The sequence below is a fragment of the Engystomops pustulosus genome, chromosome 10 (genome assembly GCF_040894005.1).
Source record: "Engystomops pustulosus chromosome 10, aEngPut4.maternal, whole genome shotgun sequence".
Lineage (NCBI taxonomy): Eukaryota > Metazoa > Chordata > Amphibia > Anura > Leptodactylidae > Engystomops > Engystomops pustulosus.
Window position 1 is genome coordinate 79,571,045 of NC_092420.1, and position 24,708 is coordinate 79,595,752.

General features: G+C 43.8%; 1 protein-coding gene across 2 annotated transcripts in view; it reads left to right on the plus strand.

Annotated features, from left to right (window-relative positions):
• The window catches only part of KIAA0040 (KIAA0040 ortholog), a 49,502-nt gene extending 32,992 nt beyond the window's left edge, over positions 1-16,510 (plus strand). For both annotated transcript variants that reach the window (XM_072127242.1, XM_072127241.1), the window contains exons 2-3: positions 2,297-2,353; positions 15,372-16,510. In XM_072127242.1, coding sequence (XP_071983343.1) covers positions 15,505-15,801 — 297 coding nt within the window. In that variant the 5' untranslated portion in view covers positions 2,297-2,353; positions 15,372-15,504 and the 3' untranslated portion in view covers positions 15,802-16,510. The remainder of the gene's footprint in view (positions 1-2,296; positions 2,354-15,371) is intronic.
• Positions 16,511-24,708: the final 8,198 nt, after the last annotated feature.

The following is a 24,708-nucleotide window of genomic DNA, read 5'->3' on the forward strand; positions in this document are numbered from 1 at the left end:
CCTCCGGTAATCTGGCGGTAGACATCCTTTAAAGGACATCTACCACCAGGATCAAGGACTGTAAAATAAGCACACTGACATACTGGTGTGTGTCCCCCACTGGCAGGATCTGCTTCTTTTAGCTTCTTATGCCATGGTTTGTAAGAAAAATGGCTGTAAAAATTCTGCAAATGAGCCTGAAAGGCTCCAGGTTCCATTAACACCTATGGAGCCTGGAGCCCTTCAGGATCATTTGCATAATTTTAAAAGCCTTTATTTACAAAAACCAGGGCATAAGAAGCTAAGAGAAGAGCAGATCCTGCCAGAGGGGCAGACACTAGTATGTCAGTGTGCTTGGTTTACAATCCTTCATCCTGGTGGTAGATGTCCTTTAAATAACATAAATATGCTTTACATCAGTCATATTGACCATAGGAAATTGTAAACAGGAGAGATAACTAATTCATTTTTATGGGGGGACTAGTGCCTCTTATGTTGTGATCCTGTGCATTTCATTGTTTTTCTGACTGTGATGGTGTGATTTTTAAAAAACAGTGATGGAAACATCAGCAAAATTCCTTTTAATGTGTTCTACAAAAAAAACCCACTTATTTTATGATGACACATTCCCTTTAAGAGCCCTGGCTTTATCACCTCCTACAGTCATAGACAGAAGTCTCTGTGGTCAGCAGAATTTTTGTTATATGTGTCTGTCCGTGTGATCTTTTTGATTGGCGAGCGCTATGTTAGATGAGATATCTGTGGACGCGCTGCTATCTGTCTTCTGTCCTGATGCTCTGCTTTCAGAATTCTTCAATTTTACAGCAAGTTTTGACATTTATGAAGTTTTCCCCATGATTCACGTCAACATTTCCCATTCACCAGTCACAATGCTGTCATATTGTTGGATTCAGTAGGTAAACAAAAAGTTACATCTGTCACAGAAAATAATTATTTTTAGGTGGAAGTTTTAGATATTTTTTCACCCCTCCAACAGTTGCAGTTGAAGATATAAGATAAACTTGGTGATCCTTAAAGTTAATAGACATCCCACCTACCTTGGTCCCTTAAAGAAAATCTACCATTTGACTTCATGCATTATGAAGAAAATATACATTGAGAATGCTGTAGCTACACTGATGCAGGCACATATCTTGCTTAATCGCTGAGCTGTGTGGTTTTGCTGAAAAAACAATTATAACATTCAGGACCTTGGGAAAGCTGGATTACATGCTGCTGGCAGTACATAAAAACTTAACAGGAAGCTGTCTGCAATGTCCAGACAGGACTAATCAACCTCAGCTGGATGACTCATACACAGCAGCTGGGGGATGGTGCAGCGATTGATTACTTCTGCCTCTCAGGGACAACACAGTGATACTGGAGCAGTGCATAACTAATGTGAGAGAAAAGCGCTGGACCCAGAGAGCTTCATTATCATAATAGTTTTTTCAGCAAAACCACTCAGCTCAGAGATGAAAGATATGTTTCTGCATCAGTGCAGCTACAGCATTCTCAAGGTATTTTTTGTTCATAATGCATCAAATCAAATGGTAGATTTCCTTTAAGACGCATGGACCTGGCTGCAAGTGCTAGTTGTGTACCCCAGCACGGTGGCTCAGTGGTTAGCACTACAGCCTTGCAGCGCTGGAGTCCTGTGTTCAAGTCCCATCCAGGTCAACATCTGTAAACAGTTTGTATGTTCTCTCCGTGTTTGCATGGGTTTCCTCCGGGTCCTCCGGTTTCCTCCCACACTCCAAGACATACTGGTAGGCTGATTAGATTGTGAGCCCCATTGGGGACAGGGACTGATTTGGCAAAATCTGTAGGCGCTATGAAGGAATTATTATTATTTATACACTGCACACAACAGGGTCCTATAGTTAACTATTGTCTACTAAGGGAGCCTGACATTAATGTTGAATTTCAAGCATCAGGGACCACATGCAGCTGCTACCTATATGACCCTATAGCTATATCCCGGGTCTTCTATCATCTGTAAACACTGAAACAACTGGTTAAATGTTAGAGCTCTGGCTGGCATTTCCAACACAGTTGCCAGGTGTAAGGTGCTAATCAATGGAAATTTATGGAAATACACTGCCCTTGAGATGTTTAGGACTTTGAAGGTTTTGCTGTGGATTTGATGTTACGAGATTTTTTTTCCTGTTTTTCCCAATTCTTTTTAATAGGAAAAAAATTCAAATAGAACTTATTTTTACATATTATACATATTAATATGACTCAGGACAATATTTTATGTTTTGTTTTTTTTTTTGAATGTCCAAGTTTAATCACATCTTTTCTTATTTTGCAGAGGGGAAGCTGCGCTCCTATGCTGACTATACAGTAGTGTTCGCATTGTCACATACAGGTAAGCGATCGGCAAGCTATATACAAAATACAAAATTAAGTTAGGGGGGGGGCACATTTACTAACAACAGTGCAGTGTGTACTAGGTGCAGTTTTCTTGTGTAGTGTGCAGGGGGCGCCACAAAAGGGTCACGTGTGACACATATGTGGTGGAGACACTTCTTAGGGTGAAGACACACATGGCGTTTTTGGGCCGTTTTTGGGCCGTTTTTACTAAGTGCGTTTTCAGATGGTTAAAAACGCATGCGTTAAAAAACGCATCCGTTTTTTAAAAACGCATGCGTTTTTTGGAAACGCATGCGTTTTTGTCCGTTTTTCCGAAATTGCGCAATGAAAAACGGACAAAAACGCATGCGTTTTCAAAAAACGCATGCGTTTTTAAAAAACGGATGCGTTTTTTAACGCATGCGTTTTTAACAATCTGAAAACGCACTTAGTAAAAACGGCCCAAAAACAGCCCAAAAACGCCATGTGTGTCTTCAACCTTAAATGCTTGCGCAAGCAGTTTACACTAGAAAGAACGTACCAATTCCGACAGAAAACTGGCGCAAAACCCTTAGTAATTGTGTTTCATTAGATCTTTAGAACCCTTAAAGGGGATTCCAATGAAAGAAAGTTTTCAAATTTTAACCTTATCATTGCCTAGGCTGGTCACTGGTCCCAACTTACATTTTAATTAACAAACACCTATATTCAGAGTAAAATACATACTGCCATGACTCTCATGAAATGACTATATAATCCTCCCTACCAACAGATCAAAGAACTATGGTCTAAAGGCAAATTCTTATTACCGTATTTTCCGGACTATAAGGCGCACTTAAAAGCCTTGGATTTCCTTGGAAATCCAAAGTGCGCCTTATAGTCCGGTGCGCCCTATATGAGGGCAGCGGACTCTACTTACATAGGTCCCCGCTACTGGAGACAGCAGATCTCCAGCGGGAACCGCAGACCACGCGGCACGAACAACTTCTGCCGCGTGGTCTGCAGTTCCCGCTGGAGATCTGCTGTCTCCGGTAGCGGGAATCTATGTAAGTATTCTATTCTCTACCTCCCCCTCACCTTCCCCGCTCACATTCCCCGCGTTCCGCGTCTCTTCTCGGCGTCGCGTCCCGTCGGGTCTCCGCTCCGCCCCCGGACCTCCGCCACGCCCCCGACCCTGCGTCTTATAGTCCGATGCGCCTTATATATGGAATTATTACATATATAAGGCGCATCGGACTGTTGCGCCTTATATTCCGGTGCGCCTAATGGCCCGGAAAATACGGTATGTAAAAAGTACTACTTTATGAATCAAAATTCATGAAATCAGTAAAGATTTACCTGCAGAATAGAGGGTAAAAGGTCTATAGATTCCCTGGCGTCCACCCAGACGCATGTTTCAACCGCACAGGTCTTTATCAAGGGCTCTTGATAATTTTTTTTAATTAAACTTAAGAGCAAACATATAAAGGGAGATGTAGGCAGTGTGGCTGCTTGGCAAAACTATGCCAGGTCCGATTTGGCGTAGTTTTGCATGGAAACCAGTGTACGAAGGTTTGCTGATATCTCAAAACAATGCAGGCATTTATGCTGTTAATTAAACATCTTTAAGTTAGTATTGTTATTGACATGTAATCTGTACTGTTTTGTTTAACTAACTAATATTGAACAGACTACTTCAAGTCGGAGTTGAGTCCGGATCTGTGAAAAGTCAGTAAACTTAAGAACAAACCTATATGTTGTATATTTTGGGGCAGATTTACTTACCCGGTCCATTCGCGATCCAGCGGCGCGTTCTCTGCACTGCATTCGGGTCTGGCCGGGATTTATTAAGGCAGTTCCTCCGACGTCCACCAGGTGGCGCTGCTGCGCTGAAGTTCCCTGAAACGCACTGGAATACACCGAGCCGGGCTGAGTGAAGGAAAGTGCAAGCTCCGCGACACATTTTTTGTTTTAAATGCGGCGGTTTTTCCGAATCCGTCGGGTTTTCATTTGGCCACGCCCCCCCCCCCCATTTCCGTCGCGTGCATGCCAGCGCCGATGCGCCACAATCCGATCGCATGCACCAAAATCCCGGGGCAATTCACGGGAAATCGGCGCAAATCGGAAATATTCGGGTAACACGTCAGGAAAACGTGAATCGGGCCCTTAGTAAATGACCCCCATTGTCTATACCAGTGGTGGCAAACCTATGGCATGGGTGCTCTCTGTGGGCACAGCACAGAGTTCACCAGACAGGACTCAAAAAATCTAACTGAAGTTCCACACAAGCCAATATTTACTAATGTCATATAGTTATTTTAACCTTTAAATCACCAGAAGTATCTCATATGTCCTCATAGGATTGCACCTCAGTAGCCAAGCATGTATGAGATATGTCCTCGATTATAGGAGCCATAACTTTGGATCCCTGGCATCTAGAATATCTTGGCAGCTTAGGACTGCAGGAAAAGGGGAAAAAAGGGTGGAGAGGACTGTAATATCTTTGAAGGTCCTCCTGCTGTCCTCATGATTCTTCCTGTACAGTGTAACCCTGGAGAGGAGCTACAGTGATGGTCCAGATTTGTCCTCCTGCTTTTAATTGTATCAGTGTCCTCAGGAGGCAGGTATGATTGAAAGTTGTGGGAGAACAGTTCCACAAACAAATAAATAAATTACTGCTTATATTTGCACTTTGTGATAAATAAATGGGTTTTGGTTGTAGTTTGGGAACTTGGTCTCTAAAAGGTTCGCCATCACTGGTCTATACACTATGAAGATTGAATATGTAAAACTGCAAAAGACATGTATAATGCATATTTATAACATCTGTATGTTAAATATTTTGGAAAAATGAATAAAAACTTAAAAAAAAAAAAGCAAAAAACAATGCAGGCATGGGATGGGAATGCCCCGTGCTGTACCCGTCTATGCCCCCTGCAAACCCATATGGCAGTGATGGCGAACCTTTTAGAGACCGAGTGCCCAAACTACAACCAAGACCCACTTGTTTATCGCAAAGTGCCAACAGAGAAATGTAATTAGTGATTTACACTCCCTGCCCTGTCACAGCTACAATGATAATCCAGATCTGTCCACACCTTTCCACTCCTCCAGTAGTCCCAGGTAGCACTGTCACTTTAAAATATCTTTGTGCAAAGCAAGTCCTGGGCTGTCTGGGACTGCAGGAAGATACCTGGAGTCCTCTCTGGTGATGGCCTGGGTGCCCACAGAAAGGGCTCTGAGTGCCACCTCTGGCTCCCGTGCCATACGTTCGCCACCACTGCCATATGGCGTGGATGTGGCATATTCACAATTTTAAATAATTTCACTGTATGGCAGAAAACTGGGATAGACGCAGTGATAAATCTCCCCTTTAGAGCCCATCTTATGTAACCCCAGGACCACCTGTATATGTACACGAAGGTAACAGGACCCCTGCATTGGGGCAGTTCTGTGAGTCGGGGAGGCATAGACAGGCAATAGACAGCTTTGCTATCATGTGATCTACTAGGTCAGTGGTGGCGAACCTATGGCACAGGTGCCGGAGGTGGCACTCGGAGCCCTTGCTGCAGACACTCAGGCCATTGTCCAAGGACAGAGTTCACTAAACACTGAATCTTCAACTTAAGAGATGCTGCTCTCGGCGCTATTTTAAAGTGACACTTTATTGGCTGTTTGGAACTGTGGGGAAAGTAAGAAGGTGTTGACAGAAGTGCATTATCTTTGGAGGTCATCTTGCTGGATGCACCATTCTTCCTGTACTGTACAGAGAGACCCTGGAAAGAAGCTACCAATGATAGTTTGAATTTGCCCTCCTTCTGTAAACTGTATTGGTGGCCTCAGGCGGTCGATACAATTGTAAGATGTGGAAGAACAGGTAGCAGTAAATTACTGTATAAAATTCCATGCTGGCACTTCACGGTAAATGAGTGGATTTTGGATGTAGTTTAGGCACTGTGTCTGTAAAAGGTTCCGCCATCACTGTACTAGATGATAGTGAGTAATACTGCAGCGAGCACATTCCTGGGCAGGGCTGCGGCGGTGATTCAGGCTGCTGCTATTTACCAGTTGACTGCACTGGCAGCTTACACAATGTTCTCTCCGATTTGGTAATTGTCACATAGTTTCATTTTTAATCTTGTTTTCTCGTGTTTCTCCCTCTGCGCTCATTTTCCTGGTTAGTACAGGACTGCCGTCATCAGTTGGGAAATCCTTGTTCCGTCGTCCTGCACATTTGTTACATTTACTTTAACCCTTCATCTCATTGTAACTTTACTACAGATGCACATGTCTAAATATGGAATGTTGTCTGAAGTTAGAAAAACAATGTTTTACTGTATTTCAAAATCAGCTCTGCATCTATATACAGGATGTGTGTAGAACTCTAGGATTTCTATCCCATTCAGTTCTTTGGAGATGAGCTACAGTACCAGATACAACCACTAGACTCGTGTGGTGCTATTTCGTTTTGCTTATTGCGTACAACAGAATATGTCACAGTGGCCTCAGTGACGTATCTAGGAGAGGCAGGGCCCCATCGTGAACTTCTGAATGTGACCCCACTTACCTAATAAAAAGTAACGTAAAGTGTGTACACACCATAAACACAGACATACAACATATACACATCACATATGCATATACATTTAGAGCATATACACATCACAAACACACACATACAGCATACCCCAGATCCCGGGGCTCCCTGACACCGAGGGCCCAATAACAGCTGCTATGGTTGCTACCCCTGTAGTTACGCCCCTGAAGAGCCTAATAAATACAAGACCCAATCATGTGATCTATACTTGGGACCGTCACTCCAACATTTCAGGGTATTAGGTTGAAAAATGACCTTATCTGAATTGTACAGGGATACTCTTACTGCAGACAATTATGACCATGGAATTCTAGATACAAGTCCCACCTCTGAGACTCATACCCTTCAACAGAACATGGGTCTCTCAACCCCACATTTAACTTGTGCAATGGCCAAAGTAAATTTCATTTATTGGCTTTCTCCATTCACCACTGGGGGAATAGTGAGAATGCAGAACACCATTGCTTTCATATATTTGCACATGCTTGAGTCGTGAATCGGGAGAGATTTACATGCACAGCCACCTCCATATATTTAGGAGCCTTGTCAGACCGAGGTAAGGGGGGAGGGAAGTTGTGGTTCCTAGAGATGAAAGCTGTATGTATAAAACGTATTTCATGGAATAATCTGTGGCACCCAATTTCTCAGAATAACATATTGGGATGGTTTGGTCGCACACCTACATTTATTTGGATTTGGAGGAGATTGTTATATCATAGAAATGAATGGAGTGGCGGTCAAGCGTTCTTCCCACCACTTCATTGACATTGGGAATTATTTGTGATGATCCCAGTAGTTGTACACAACTACCCTATTCCTAGAATAAATGTACAGGCGGTCCCCTACTTAAGGACACCCGACTTACAGACAACCCCTAGTTATAGACGGACCCCTCTGCCCTCTGACCTCTGGTGAAGCTCTCTATATGTTACTTTACTCCCAGGATGCAATGATCAGCTGTAAGGTGTCTGTAATGAAGCTTTATTGATAATCCTTGGCCCCATTACAGCAAAAAATTTTGAAACTCCAATTGTCACTGGGGCAAATTTTTTTTTTTTCTGGATGTACAATTATAAAATATACAGTTCTGACTTACATACAAACTCAACTTAACAACAAACCTATGGACCGTATCTTGTACGTAACCCGGGGACTGCCTGTATTATTAAATGTCCACCCCATTAGTTGCAGTTCTAACATAAAGTGTAACTGTAAGAAGCCATCAAGGGATGAAAGTAACTGCTTTAGAACTTTCTTGATTTGCTGCTTTTATCAAAGCCTACAGTTTTTGTTACTTTAGAATAGTAATAAGACTTCATCTTGGTGATTAATAAAGCAGTCACTATCATCGCTCACGGTATCCGACGCCTCAGGCAGAAGAAAGAAGAGGGAATTTATTAAAAGTAAATACAGTTAAACTTTACTCGTACGATTAACTTTTAATGATTCCACGGAACATTCACTTGTCTTATTTCTGACATAAATTCTCTCCCTGATCACGGTGTACTTTCCAATACATATGTATGAAGGAAATTTGTGACAATAATCCTACTGCTCTTGCCAGTGTTCAGCGGTCAGAGCTGTAACCTTTGGCGACAAATCAACTGTGAATGGGTTAAACTTTGGAGAGGTAAGAAAATATACCAATATACATATTAAAATATGAAGATGTGAAAAAAAATCAACCCCCTGATTTTTCCATACAAGGGGGTTCATATGTTTTTTTCCAACCTGCGACTAGGTCAGGTAAGTTCTTAGACACTTGTAACATCCATGCCAGCATCGCAGCTTAGAGGGTGTTTATTCCCCTCTGTATTTTGTGTGTGATCTATGGCTAGGTTGCTGGTGTGTGGAACAAATTGAACTACACCCAGCCCATCAAGGGTTACTAGAGTGATAGACAACTAATCCAGACAGCTTCTGTGTATGGCGTCCAGGAACTAGTCTCCTTATACCTTTTCCCTATTATTGCATATTATTATCTTGCTATTTTGTGTGTCCACCCTTTTCTACGTTTACTCAACCTCTCTCTAGTAATTCAATTCTGTGCCGCCATCTTGCTTTTGACCCGGTTCTGTCCAACTCTTCTCGTTTGTCTGTATCTGTTGTGTCCTTGTGTGTATGCTTGTCTGTCTCTGGCTTCATCTTATATGTTCGGTCCACCATCCAGCAGCATTCAGAAGTAAGTTTTCCCTGTCAACTTGCAGGGTCTCTCAGGGTCTGTTAGTAGGTTCCTGGTATTGGGTTCGCCCTAATCAGAGCAGTTTATCTGCTGTAGCCAGGGCAGTTGCCACAGCTTATCCAGTCTGACAGTGTGCGCCAAGTCTGGTTAAGGTTGCCTATTTGTTGGTCATTTATCTGACCACACCATAGTCCAGTGATGGCTAACCTTTTAGAGCCCGAGTGCCCAAACTTCAACCAAAAGCCACTTATTTATTGCAAAGTGCCAGCACAGCAATTCAAGCAGTAATTTATTTCTTTGACAACTTTGACAACTTTAACTCGTTCAGCCTCCTAAAGACACCAACACAGTTGAAAGGAGGAGGGAAAATTTGCCTATCAATGTAGGAAGATCCTGTAGGAAGATTCTTTGAGTCCTGTCTAGTGAACTTCATGCTGGGGTAATTGCCTGGGTGCCCACAGAAAGGGCTGAGAGTGCCACCTCTGGCACCAGTGCCGTAGGTTCGCCACCACTGCCATAGTCAACTTTAGGGTCCTTCTGTGACCCATCAAGCATCTCTGCCAGCAGACGTTGGAGGGGAGGCAAATGCTTTAGTAAGCCAGCCAAGGACCAATCTATGGGCTTCCCTTTTTTGTGTGATGTGCCTCTGTTGTTCATCAATCCATCGACAACCTGGTGTTTTGGGGCAAGTTCGTGCAGAACTTGGTTTATTTTCTCAAAAGTAAAAACGTTACATGTTTTGGGACCTACATTCTTGGGTTGGAACATGTTTTCTGATATATTTAGAATCATAAGGAATTTTTTCACCATTGGCATAAGTTAATGGATCATTAAGGTGTACTTAATGGACCTACTATGATACCATACTAAAGGGGTCTCTTTACATGGCTTAAATTACATGGTTAAATTTCCTCTTTAAGTTTCATAGCATCGCTGGAAAGCTGATGTTTTTCTCCTTCAAATAATAAAGCAATTTATAGGAGGCTTTTCAAGTATTCACGTTGCGTTACTTTCACTTTTCCTCCACCTAATTGCAGCCTGTCTTTATCTGCTGATGTGTAGATTCTAATAAAGAGACCTCTCCTCTGACTTGTTTTACATTGATACCATAAAATAACCATTACTATCGAACGGCAATTAAAATACACAGGCAAGCAATTATTTCTCACCGGGTTGATGTCAGCTCGGCTAACATTCTGTATCGGCTTTCTAGAAAATTGATCAAATACCACAATGTTTCATTTATGACCTTTTATTACACCATTCCCCCAAACATAATCATTTTCAAACTTGGAGTTTATTATGACTGAAAGCAAAACATCGAAAACTTTTAACCTTTCTGCCGTAGAGGAGAAGCGCAATTCAGTCCTCAATCTTGAACAGATTTTGCATATAACATGACGACCTTGGGCAAAGATGGTGTCAATTAATCATTCTTTGTACAGTCTCGCAGTGTAATAAGTGGTATGTCTTCAAGGAAGTCTACCAGAGAATTTCTATTTTTAGCTAGATGCAAATAATCCTCTTGGTGCACCAGGACCAGCATATTCCTAGCCGAGCGAGCTCTTCTCCTTTACACAATGATAGAAATAATAATATGGTTGCACTAGCCGGTTGGACCCAGCCCCTAATGCACCCGGTACCGGATTTACACATAGACAAAAATTACCTTTTCTCTAAAATTACAGATCTTTGGGAAATGGGAAAGGAATATCTGATAAGCTGATAAAGTGTCCTACTCATTTTACTGGTTTCACTTGTGGTGGGAATTTGGAGCTCTTTGACCCCCTTTAAATTGGACAATATAGGCAGCCATTTCCTAAAAGTTTTGTTCTCCATGGTTGCCCTGAGCTGGCTTTTGTTTTGGGCAATAACACCATAAGATGAAGGGCTGTTTTGGGCTGAAATTAGGAAAGGCCATCCATATAACATCAAAGGGGATCCGGTCCCCAGATCATCTTTGCTAAGTGGTATATCAGTGAAATATCAGGTATAGCCACTATACAATGTATGGGACTGTGTTTGGGGAGCAGAAAAGATACAGCAGGAGGTGGGAGACATGGGATCCCACTGATCTATATCACCCATACTATTATAGGTCCACAAAATTTTTATCCCAAAAACCCCAATTAATACAAACCTTTCTGATAATTCATATCCTAGTTTAGGGTTTGTTGTATTTTTTTGGTTCTTGCCATCATGAAGGACATAGGCGAAAGCAACAAAAAAACACAACGCATTAAACCAACTTTTATAGATCTGTTATGCCTGTTTTGGAATATTTGGCCTTTTTGGAAGGCTTTGGGACATCCAAAATTTGCAACATCTCTGTCAGTATATATTCCTTCTCTAAAAGCCTCTAAACCCCCTTAATGTTTATGGCATTGGTGGACACATTGGGGCTCATTTACTAAGGGTCCAAACGTCGCACTTTCGTCGGGATTCCAGAATATTTCCGATTTGCGCCGAATTGTCCCAGGATTTTGGTGCACGCGATCGGATTATGTCGCATCAGCGCCGGCTTTCACGAGACAGAAATCGGGGGCTGTGGCCGTCGGACAACCCGACGGATTCGGAAAAACTGCAGAATTTAAAAAACGAAATGTCTTACAAGATTAAGCACTTACATGCATCGGGAAGATGCAAGTGAACTCCGGCGGACCTCGACGCAGCAGCGACACCTGCTGGATATTGGGCGCACGACCGTAGTGAACCGGGCAGAACCCGGATCCTCGTTGGACAACGCGCCGTGGGATCGTGATAGGACCGGGTAAGTAAATGAGCCCCAGTAAATGCCAATGCAGCAAGAAAATACTAAGTTGTAATGGCCATCAAGAGAACATAAATTTGGGACAAATCCTATTGCTCCTTAGTTATTTCCATTAGTTATTACCCCTTTGGGGTGCTCACTATAGGCTACACATGCCCATGGTTAGTAGAACGGTGTCGCCACATAAATTTTTACTTGCAGCATTGCAGTGCTATGCTCCACATTTTATTTTCCCTTCTATTATGTCTGGATAACATGTTATTTACACTCTGTAAGTATTGAAGCATTGACTCAATAGGAGCTGAATCACTTCACTGTATCTTATTTATACCGGTTGTTACAAGTTTAGAACCGCAGAGACACATCAATGTTTTATAACTACCCCAGAGACGCATCAAGAGGTAGAAGAGTGTTGGCGGGCCGCAGCATGTGAGAACAATATGTCACCACTACGGATCTTCATTGTTTTACTTTTAATGTTGTTCAAGACTAAACTTATTTCTGCAGTGTTATTGCAAGTAAACTCGGCCCCATTACTATAGCCTGTCACCTGCAACTGGAGAGAGAGTAATAGGAAATCTAACTACAGTACAGTAAGAAGCAGGTATCAGAAATCAGAGAACACTTATCTATCTCAAAGTGGAGCCTTCGGCTGTCCCCGGTGGGACTAAGGGCCTTTTCGATTACATGGTAATGGTTTTCAAGGTTTTTCTGTATACTATTTTATTGTTTCTCACACTTCTTTAGTACTAAGTACTATGAGAGCCAAAACCATACTAGAAAGTTATGGCAGAAGCAAGGTGCTGTCCAAAATAATCTAGACCTTGTGAAGTTGGCATTGACTTAAAGAAAACCTGTCAGGAATGTCATTTTAAGCTGGTGACAGATTCCGATACCCTAAGCTATACTGATTTTAAAAATGCCTTTGTCAGCATTCTGAATTATTTCATTATTTATAAAAGTTTATATCACATGACCTGGATCCCTGCTAGATGCATGTGGTGAGTCCTTGGGTGAAGGGGAAGCTACAATCTGTGTGCCTGTGTCAGTCCACAACTCCTTGGCACTTACTGTCATGTGCATTGAGCAGGCAGGGGAGTAAGGGGGATGGTGCACAGTAGGTGATGAATGCATGGGGAGACATGCTTGATAAAGACACCTTGTTGAAATGGTGCTTTATTCTTTGAATAAAGAACACTTCTTCATCGTCATTGGATTAATAAGAGATGCTTTATTCTTTGTGGGCAGACATATATTGTGCAACTGTGTTTTTTGCCAATTCTACCACATTTGTAATTATTTTCCAACTTCTTAGTACAGGCGGTCCCCTACTTTAGAATATCCGACTTACAGACGACCTCTAGTTACAAAACGGACCTCTGGATGATGGTAATTTACTGTACTTTAGCCTTAGGCTACAATAAACAGTTAAAACTGTTTTTAAAGGTGTCTACAATTAAGCTTTATTGTTAATCCTGGTTAATCCTTATGACAACCCAACATTTTTAAAATCCAATTGTCACAGAGACCAAAAAAATGTTGCCTCTGGAATGCCACACGTGCGGCACCGGTACCGTTTGGTAGCCGGAATTCCACGGAGTACGTGCGCCATATATCGCTATGGAGAGGGGCAGGGGTGAGCAACGTGTGCTACGGTACGGTGGGCACACATTCGTGTGAATATAATCTAAGGCAATATTCACACTGCCGTTTCCTGCCCGTACCGTACCGTAGCGGGCAACGGCAGTGCACGGGGAGAGGAGGAGGAGGTGAGCGCAGCTCACCCCCGCCCCTCTCCATAGGAAGTTATGGCGCACAGCGCCGTACTACGGGTAAAGATAGGACAGGTCCTATCTTTTTCCCAGGTGCGGAGTGGTACGGTGCCGCACGTGTGCGGCACCGTACCGCTCCCGTAGGGCGCCGGGCGCACATTGCCGTCTATGGAGGACGTATATCGGCCGTATATATACGTCCTCCATACGGTAGTGTGAATGTAGCCTAAGCCTCTGAAACTACTGTGTGTGGCAGAAGCTGGCAATCGCTACGGATGGTGCCATTGTGTCTGCCATTTACACAGCAGCAGGGAAGATAGGAGGAGAGCTGCCGTGGGAGAATGGGGAACTAGGAGGCACATTATATAGTGAGGAGGTCAGTAATATAATCTGTGGGTACACAAGAGGGAAGGGTTAGTAGCAGGTGAAGGGCAGGGCTTGGGTACTAAAAAAATTCTCTGGCACCTTATGAGCACGTGAGGTGCACCTCATGTGTCTTTTGTCCCTTCCTCAGGGTCGGTTGGGAGGTATGTAGCCCCTGAACCTGGTAGTTGGATGGTCAGTCAGTAGAGAACTACTGCCCCCTAGAGCAATTTAAGGTGTTCCAGGCAGCAACATTTGTAAATTGCAACAAAGTAAAAGAAAAGAACAATTTGTACACATTTAAGCAACCTGCAGGTTATCCCACCCTGACTCCATAACTAATACTAATCTCAGGCCGAGCCGCACCTCATCATTTCTAGGTCTCCGATTAGTCAGTGTTTTGGCTGTCTCATAGACAGACTCCAGCTGGTGAGTTTCTCTCCAGCATTAAACATTAGCGCTGTGGTTTCCCTGCCAGCCTTAACACAAACAGGATGTGTAACGCTCCGAGACCTCAGTAAGAATGGTGAACCCTTCCTTATAAACAGGAAGAGCTCTGTATATTACACAGAGTGCCCACAATCGCTGAGAAACTTCACAAATACTAGACCTGGCCTGTGACTTACTATAGTGGATTCAGTGGTAAAGAAGTGAGAAAAGTATGGGGTTAAAAATATGTAGAGAAGACCCAATAACAATAAAAAAAAGGAGCATAAACAACTTGTCTTTTAATTATTTTATTGTTGTTTTTGCTTTAGAATGATAATTGAATCATATATTCATATCATTACATACAGAAATGTCATATGTCATAAATGTCTCCCTTCTGGGGTTATTCCCCAAACACAACTACACGGTTAACTTAAAACAATTTGATTACATTTTTATATTTTTAAGTCCATCAATGAAAGCTGCAATGTGATTGGTTTACAAGGGGCGTCAACTTCGCTTCTAACTTTTGCTTGAACGAGTTTAAAGGAAATCCACCATCAAAATCCATCACAATAAACCAGGGACACTTGTTATCCAACTTTCAAAATCATGCTAATGAGGCTAAAGGGCTCTGGGTGGGGGTGGGGGGTGTTGCTAAAGCCCATCCGTGCTGCAGCTTCACAGGCTGTTACACTGTCTCACCCTCCGCCTGATATAATCTCACTGCAGCAGAGGATGTTTCAGAACAATGTGGGAGGGTGAAGTTCTCCTGCACAATGTAAAACGTGACGTCTGGGACCTATTGAGAAACCAGCGGTTCACTGCCGCCCCCTTTAAACACCCCTTTAAATCAAGTCTTCATCTCTACCAGTACCATAGACCTCTAAAAATACCAGATTTTCAGTCAATGCTGATCAATGTCTCTTTTTTACCTTTCAGAGTGAAGTCAGCCCTTTGCACGAATAATTGGAGAATCCCTTAGAAATGACTACGTGACCGCATTGTATTGCATTACCTGCATATAGTACAAAGACTCTCAGGAATCAGGATTCCAGAAGCTTCAGCTCCCAATATGGAGTCGATAAACGATTTCTTCCAGAGGATATATGAGATGATACTATATAAACATAGCCAGGGCATATACAACACCATCTGCCTGGGGGTACTACTCGCCCTCCCATTATTGGTCTTACTCATCGCTGGTATTATCTGTTGTCATTTCTGCTGTTGTCGGACCAAAAAAAGTAACAAGCTGCAACCTCAACCGAGCAAAAAGAAAAAGAAGAAAAATGAAGAAGAAGACTTGTGGATACCAAGTCCACAGGCCAAGTCCATCATGTTGGAGAAAGTGCCTTCATTTTCTGTATAGCTAGGAGTGTAGCTGGACTAAAGTCTGCTTATCTGCTGGAGCTGAATGCACCTGTCACAAGCTATATAATATCCTGCCGCACCGTACCCAAGACTGAGGACCATGGAGGACTCAGTGGTTGTTTGCCAAAAACAAAAAAGAAACACCTCTGAAGTTGGGATTGTTACCATTCCATAACGTATGGATGAAGAACAAGAGTGGTCTCTAGTGGGCAGCAGATGTCAAAATATGTATAAGTATTGGGTTGTAATTTAGGTTACAGAAGGTTTTGTCGCAACCGGGACCAGAAACTTTAAAGGAAATCTACCATTAAAATCCATCATGATAAACCAGGGACACTTACTCATAGATCCAGGCACTGTGACTGTGGTGATCTTCTTATATTTGTTATCCATGGCTTCCTTCTTTCTAAAATGAACTTTTAAAATTATGCTAGTGAACCTGAAAGGCTACTTGGGCAGTTCCCCTCTGTGGCTGTTACACTATCCCACCCTCCTCCCTCAGCACTTCCCCCTTTCCTCGGCCTGATGTAATTTCATTGTAGCAGAAGAAATTTCAGCACATGGTGGGAGGGGGAAAGTGCTCCTTATGCATTCTAACAACCTGTGAATCTGTAGCACGCAGGGGCTCTGCAAAATGCCACAGTAGCCTTCCAGTCTCATTAGCATAATTTTAAAAGTTGATTTTAGAAGGAAGGAGGCCATGGATAACAAATATAAGAAAGATTACCACAGTCACGGTGCCTGGATCTATGAGTAAGTGTCCCTGGTTTATCATGATGGATTTTGATAGAAGATTTTCTCCAAGAACTTTCCTCTAAGTTGTCGCCTTCCAATACAAGGACCCCAGTTCTTTAAATAAAAAATTCTAGTTAAGGACCTTGGTACCAAATAATTTTGGGTCCAAACAGCTTCATGTTACTGCTCTGAGAGCGCCAAGGTCTAGGAATGAAAGTAAAATGAATCTGTAAACATTGCTTGGAGACTTTCATTTTGTATTTTCATTCATTCATTTTTAAATAATGTTTATTCCAATTTTATAAGATTTTTTACAAAAATTTCCAAATAGCTAACTCCTAGAATCTGAATGGGAAAGCAGAATGTAGCTGTATACAGAGGGTTAGGGAGTAAGAGTTCTCCTTGAGGCTGCCTTATAGGCATGTGGAGACTTGTAGCCATTGATGCACCACCAGGGGATTCTGGGAAATATGCAAATACTATTTCCTAGGTGCGTGGGCCCTGGTGTTTGAGGTGGCCTAAGGCCCCTCTATTACATAAGAAGGCACCAGAAATACATATGGAGCATGGTAGGTGGCAGCCGCTGCATAGGATTTTGCACTTGAGCCTTGGAGAATCATGTTACCCCTCTAAAGAAGGGAAACAATATCTATATCTGTCAGGTGGAGAACACACAGGTTGACGTTTTGATAATACGTAGAAGTATATGGTTTGTATTAAAGGGAACCTGTCATCAGGAGCCCTTTTTCTGGCTCCCCCTTGTCCCCATAGAGAATAGTGTGCTCATTGCCAAAGAGTTTTTACAGTAAAACTGGCTTTTTCCGAAAAAAAGATAAGTTACAGCAAAGTTTACCTTTCAGTCTACAGAGCTGTGTCCTTAGTCACCTGGGAGTGGCCAGTGAGGAGTGTTAACCCAACCCTCGGGAAACCACTCCATCGTGCATCGATTTCCAATGAAAAAACCTCCCACGTCCCCCATATCTCCTCCCACCGTCATACATGTCTGCGCCACTCCCCACTGACCCCTCCCATGGGACTAAGGACATAGCTCTGCATTCAGAAAGGTCAACTTTGATCTAACTTTTTTTCAGGAAAAGTTAATTTTATAATAAAAACTCTTTGACAATGTGTACACTATTCTCTATTGGGACATTGGGGGGCCAGAAAAAGGAATCCTGATGACTGTTACCTTAAAGGGGAATCTGTCAGTGTAACATGTGGAATTGTAGGTGAAATATGTTTAGTGTTTATGTGACCGGAGGACTGTTTAAACTCTAAACTTGAAGAGGACCTGTCAACCCACAAAAATACCCCCACCAAATATGTCCCCCTAATCCTCTCCCCAGCCCCTTTCTATTTATGACATTTTTATTAAAATTTATGCTGGCAAAGGTGGTTTAAATCGATCCAACCTCTAACCAAATAAGAGGTCAGATCCTTGTATCTTGTGAGCTGCAGTCGGACTTATTGAGGGGGCCGGCCAACACACCCCCTCCACGCCCCTGTCAGCGGGGACCAGTAAGAATAGCCGGCAGCAGCGCATGTATTGCATATAACATTTGGACGGCGCTGTGAATAAGCATGATGCGGCGCAGCTGCTGTCTGTTAGCCGCGGCCGGCGCTGTCAAGAAGCACGGCGCGGCCGCTGACAGTGCGCTGCATCGCAGAGAGCTATTCTTACAGGTCCTCCCTGACAGGGGCGTGGAGGGGGAGTGTTGGCCGGCCCCCTCATGAATAAGGCTGACTGCCAGGGGACAGAATATGAGGATTCAACCTCTTATTTGGTAAGAGGTCAGATCGATTAAAACCACCTTTGCCCACAAAAATTTTGATAAAAATGGCATAAATAGAAAGGGGCCTTGGAGAGGATTAGCAGGGACATATTTGGTGGGGGTATTTTTGGGGGGTGACAGGTCCTCTTTAAAGGGGTTTTCCAGAAATTTTAGAAGCCAACAGCTCTCTTACCATAGGGGTGTTCTAGAGTATTAAAGCACTTTATAAGTTCTATATGAGGGATCAATAGCAAAATGAAATCTCTATAAGTATCACCAGTTATAACAGTTGTTTACATAATGCTGTATAGTTCCTGAGCAAGGTCAAAAGTTACGTTTTTTTTTCTATATATGATAATAAATTCTAAATAAATTTTTAGTAAATGCTAAAATTATGTTTGCAAAACAGACTTAACTAGATGTAACTAGTGCAATTTATGTACCTTTATAGTCTAGATATTTATGTTACACATCCCTAGTTTTTGCTCCAGAGGTCCCATGATAAAAACTTACTCATAGATCCAGGCAATGTGACTGTGGTATCTTCTTATATTTGTTATCCATACTTGTTGTTCTTTCTAAGATGAACTTATAAAATGATGTCACCAGATCCCCTCAATGCTGTAGCTTCACAGGCTGTTATACTGTTCAGGCGCACTTTCCCCTCCCACCATGTGCTAAAACTCCCTGTTGCCATGAGATTACAAAAGGCAGAGGGAGGAGTAAGTGCTGATGGAGCAAGGGGAGGGTGAGACAGTCTAACACCCTGTGAATCAGCATCACAGTAGGGCTTCGGGAATGGCTCCAGTAGCCTTTCAGACTCATTAGCATGATTTTAAAAGTTGATTTTTAGAAGGAAGGAGGTCATGGATGACAAATATAAGAAGATCACAACACTCACGGTTCCTGGATCTATGAGTAAGTGTCCCTGGTTTATCATGATGGATTTTGATGGTAGATTTCCTTTAAAGTAAAGGATTCTTGTATTAAAATATTTGCCAAACCTATATAATATATTGTGACAAATATAAATTTAAATGCCATAAAAACACAACCTATCCGACACCTATGGATTTCCTGTTCAGCTAGATGTGGAGAGACAGGTTAACCTACAGACCTATCATTTCTTGGACCATCCTGTTGTTATTTCATCCAGTTATAACACTGTATGCAATAAGCTCCCTCTAGTGGCAGCCAATAAGCTAACTTTAAAAAACTATTTTATAGCAGGAGATTTGCAGCTCTGTATCAGAAAACATATACTCTATTACATACAGAGGGTGATTCATCAGCACAGAATTTTGGACTTAAACATTATAAAATTAGGGAAATTAACCTTTTCAGTGCCCCTTGACCTGTTACACATGGGGGGTTCAACAATGTATTTGCAATGGGTGATATTTCGTAAAACCAGGTTACTATAAAATATCTCTTCAGCGATGTCCTGTGTCATTTATTATTGCTGTATTTGTAATGTAAAAGGCAGTGTTATTATTGTACTGAATTTGCACTGAAATTAAAAGACGTTTTTCTGTATATTTTTTACTATTTGCATTATTCCGTGGGTAAAGTCATATGTATATATTCTGTCATCGTTATAAACATTTTGTCATTTTTGCAGTTTACTTTGTTTATCAGTGTTTGTCCTGCAGCTGTGAAAGAAGCAACATGTCAACTTTTTATTGTCTTCATATAATCTATATGTAAGGTGGCACAACTGTAGGCAAAGACATCTTACATATTCAGAGCTGTATTCACGATTCGGCAGGTTTATAATATTAAAGGATATCTACCACCAAGGATTGCCGAAAATTATGCAAATGAGCCCCTTAGGTTCATTTGCATAATTTTAAAAGACTTTTAATCATGGGCATAAGAAGCTGAAAGAAGAGCAGATCCTGCCAGAGGGGGCACACACCAGTATGTCAGTGTGCTTGGTTTATAATCCCTGATCCTAGTGGTAGATTTCCTATAAATCTTCTAGTGCTTGATAAGATGGTTACTATGTTGAAATCTATAGCCATTACACCTGGTACTAACCCGAAGTGCAAATTGCCAGATCATAACTATTAAAGGGAAGGTGTTGCCAGAAAATGTTTATAAATTACCGTTATGACAAGATGACTACCCTGGTAATCAAGGGAAGAAAATGTAAAAAAAATTACAGAAATACAAAAATTTGTGAAAAAAAGTGATACATATTGCTACATGGATTTAAAGGGGGGGTCTACCACCTCTCCGAGCATTATAATAATAAGCTGGCAGCATGTTGTAGAGAAACACACTGGTTACTGGCTTTACTGGCAAATGGTTCGGTTTGCCAGTAAAGCCAGTGGGCTGAAAGTTTGAGTGTGGACTCGCTATAATAAACTACGGCATGCTAGCCGAAAAATGGTGATGTACCTATGCCTAATGTCAATATTTAAAAACTAAAGAGTTATTTGTTACTATATATGGTCTGAGTGATATTTTCTAAAGTTTACATATACCTCTTCATTTTACCTGGCCACGGGCAAGGGGGTGAGTGTGACATCTATCATGTATTTCTGATCAGAGTTGAGCAGACTCGATGGTTAGGTCCAGAATTCAGGTCCGTACTCGGATCATTTGTTCCAGACCCGTAAATTTTGACTGGCAAATTCTACAAATTGACACCCCTAACCTAATCCGGACATTTTGCTGGATCGTTGGTAGAGATGAGCGAACATGCTCGTCCGAGCTTGATGCTCGGTCGAGCATTAGCGTACTCGAAACTGCTCGTTGCTCGGACGAATACTTCGCCCGCTCGAGAAAATGGCAGCTCCCGCCGTTTTGCTTTTTGGCGGCCAGAAACAGAGCCAATCACAAGCCAGGAGACTCTGCACTCCACCCAGCATGACGTGGTACCCTTACACGTCGATAGCAGTGGTTGGCTGGCCAGATCAGGTGACCCTGGGATAGACTAGCCGCTGCCCGCGCTGCTCGGATCATTCTGTGTCTGGATGCCGCTAGGGAGAGAGCTGCTGCTGGTCAGGGAAAGCGTTAGGGTGTTCTATTAGCTTACTGTTAGGCAGGAGTGATTCTCCAAGAACCCAACAGCCCTTCTTAGGGCTACAATAACGTTCTACTTTTTTTTTTTTTATTTGCATCTAGTACCATTTTGTGAGGAATTAGCAGGGGGACTTGCTACCGTTGTGTTTAGCTCTTAGTGGCACACATATCCACCTCAAAGACCGAAGTGGGAAAATTTAGTAGGGGTTGGATTTCAATTAGGCACTAACTCAGTGTCATCTCATCTGGCATAGTAGTGTGCTTTGATACTTGGCTAGAAAATAGCCATAGGAGAATCCAAACAGCTTACTTACGCCTACAGTAGCGTTCTATATATTTGATTTCTGGTTGATCTGCTGGTGGCTGTACTTGCTGCAGTGCATGTACTAGCCAATTCTGAGCAATTTGTAGTGAGACTTGCGACCGCTGTGTTTTGCGCTTAGTGACGCACATATCCATAGCAAAGACCGAAGTGGGAAAATTTAGTAGGGGTTGGATTTCAATTAGGCACAGTCTGCCATTTGTCCTTTTTTATTTTACGTTTATTTTGTTTAATAACTCAGTGTCATCTCATCTGGCATAGTAGTGTGCTTTCATACTTGGCTAGAAAATAGCCATAGCAATAGGATAGCATCGTTTGGTTTTAAAAACTCAAAAACACAAAAAAAAACAAAAAAAAACAAAAAACACAAAAAAAAACAAAAAACACAAAAAAAAGTTAAAAAAAAATTAAAGTTATAACTCTCATTTTAAAAATGTTTAACCCGAGGGCTAGGGGTAGAGGACGAGGGCGGGGACGTGGGCGTCCAACTACTGCAGGGGTCAGAGGCCGTGGTCCTGGGCGGGGTGAGACACCACCTGCTTATGAGGGAGCAGGGGAACGCCGCAGAGCTACACTCCCTAGGTTCATGTCTGAAGTTACTGGGACTCGTGGTAGAGCACTGTTGAGGCCAGAACAGTGCGAACAGGTGATGTCGTGGATTGCTGACAATGCTTCGAGCAATTTGTCCACCAGTCAGTCTTCCACGCAGTCCACCCATGTCACCGAAATCGCCACTCCTCCAGCTCCTGCACCTCAGCCTCCTCCCCCCCAGTCTGCCCCCTCCCAGGAAAATTTGGCATTTGAACCGGCATACTCTGAGGAACTGTTTTCTGGACCCTTCCCACAGTCACAAACCACTTGTCCGGTTGCTGCTGAGCAATTTTCCGATGCCCAGGTTTTCCACCAGTCACAGTCTGTGGGTGATGATGACCTTCTTGACGTAGTGGAAGTGTGTAAAGAGGTGTCCGACGATGAGGAGACACGGTTGTCAGACAGTGGGGAAGTTGTTGTCAGGGCAGGAAGTCCGAGGGGGGAGCAGACTGAGGGATCGGAGGATGATGAGGTGACAGACCCAAGCTGGGTTGAGAGGCCGGGTGAACACAGTGCTTCTGAGACGGAGGAGAGTCCTCGACCAGAACAGGTTGGAAGAGGCAGTCGTGGGGCCAGACGGAGAGGCAGGGCCAGAGCTGGTGCATCAGCGCCAAATGTGTCAACTAGTGAAGCTCCCGTGGTGAGGGCTCTTGCGGCGAGGGCTAGATCTTCAGAAGTCTGGAGGTTCTTTAAGGAAACACCGGATGACCGACGGACTGTGGTGTGCAACATTTGCCAAACCAGGCTCAGCAGGGGTTCCACCACTACTAGCTTAACTACCACCAGTATGCGCAGGCATATGAATGCTAAACACCCCACTCAGTGGCAACAAGCCCGTTCACCTCCGGCCGTGCACACCACTGCTCCTTCCCCTGTGTCAGCTGATAGTCAGCCCCCTGCCCAGGACCCTGCCACAAAAACCCCATCGTCGCCTCCACGATCCTCCACAGCATCCACCAGCGTTCAGCTCTCCATACCCCAGACGCTGGAGCGGAAACGCAAATATAGTGCAACCCACCCGCACGCCCAAGCCCTTAATGTGCACATCTCCAGATTGCTTAGCCTGGAGATGCTGCCCTATAGGCTAGTAGAGACCGAGGCCTTTCGCAACCTCATGGCGGCGGCCGCCCCTCGGTATTCGGTCCCCAGCCGCCACTACTTTTCCCGATGTGCCGTCCCAGCCCTGCACCAGCATGTGTCAGACAACATCACCCGTGCCCTGACCAACGCCGTTTCTGACAAGGTCCACCTGACCACGGACACGTGGACGAGTGCTGCCGGGCAGGGCCACTATATATCGCTGACGGCACATTGGGTTAACTTGGTGGAGGCTGGGACCGAGTCTGACCCTGGGGCTGCTCATATACTGCCGACGCCGAGGATTGCGGGGCCTACCTCGGTCCAGGTGTTTCAGGCCTACTATGCCTCCTCCTCCTCCCACCCCTCCTCCACCTCCTCCTCCGAACTACCATCCGTGGGCACGGCGCCATCAGTCGGTAGCTCTAGGCACAGCAGCAGTGCCGTCGCTAAGCGACAGCAGGCGGTGCTCAAACTGCTGAGCCTAGGCGACAAAAGGCACACCGCCCAAGAGCTATTACAGGGCATCACGGCGCAGACTGATCTGTGGCTGGCACCGCTGAACCTGAAGCCAGGCATGGTTGTGTGTGACAACGGCCGTAACCTGGTGGCGGCTCTGCAACTCGGCAGACTGACACATGTGCCATGCCTGGCCCATGTGTTAAATCTGATAGTTCAGCGTTTCCTCAAGACATACCCCAATCTGTCTGATTTGCTCACGAAGGTGCGCCGCATCTGTGCGCATTTCAGGAAGTCCAGCCCAGATGCTGCCACTCTCAGGGCAGCGCAGCGCCGCCTCCAACTGCCCGCTCACCGACTGTTGTGCGACGTGCCCACGAGGTGGAATTCAACACTGACCATGTTATCCAGAGTTTACCAGCAGCGCAGAGCGATTGTAGACTGCCAGATGTCAACTTCCACCAGAAGTGGTAGTCAGGTCAGTCAGCTTCCTCAAGTCTACAATGAGGAGTGGACGTGGATGTCTGATATCTGTCAGGTGCTGAGTAACTTTGAGGAGTCAACACAGATGGTCAGTGGCGATGCCGCCATCATCAGCCTCACCATCCCGCTGCTTGGCCTGTTGAAAAACTCTCTGGTCAGCATGAAGTCGGAAGCTTTGCGCTCGTCACAAGAGACGGGGGAAGAAGATTCCCTTGTTGATAGCCAAAGCACCCTCAGGTCTGTTTCTCAGCGCATATCGGAGGAGGTGGAGGTGGAGGAGGATGAGGAGGAAGAGGAGGAGAATGTTGGCGAGACACAAGAGGGGACCATTGTTGAGTCCTTCACTGTTCAGCGTGTATGGGCAGAAGAAGAGGAGTTGGAGGAGTTGGAGGAGGAGGAAATGGACAGTGAGGCCAGTGAGGGGAGTGAATTCTTA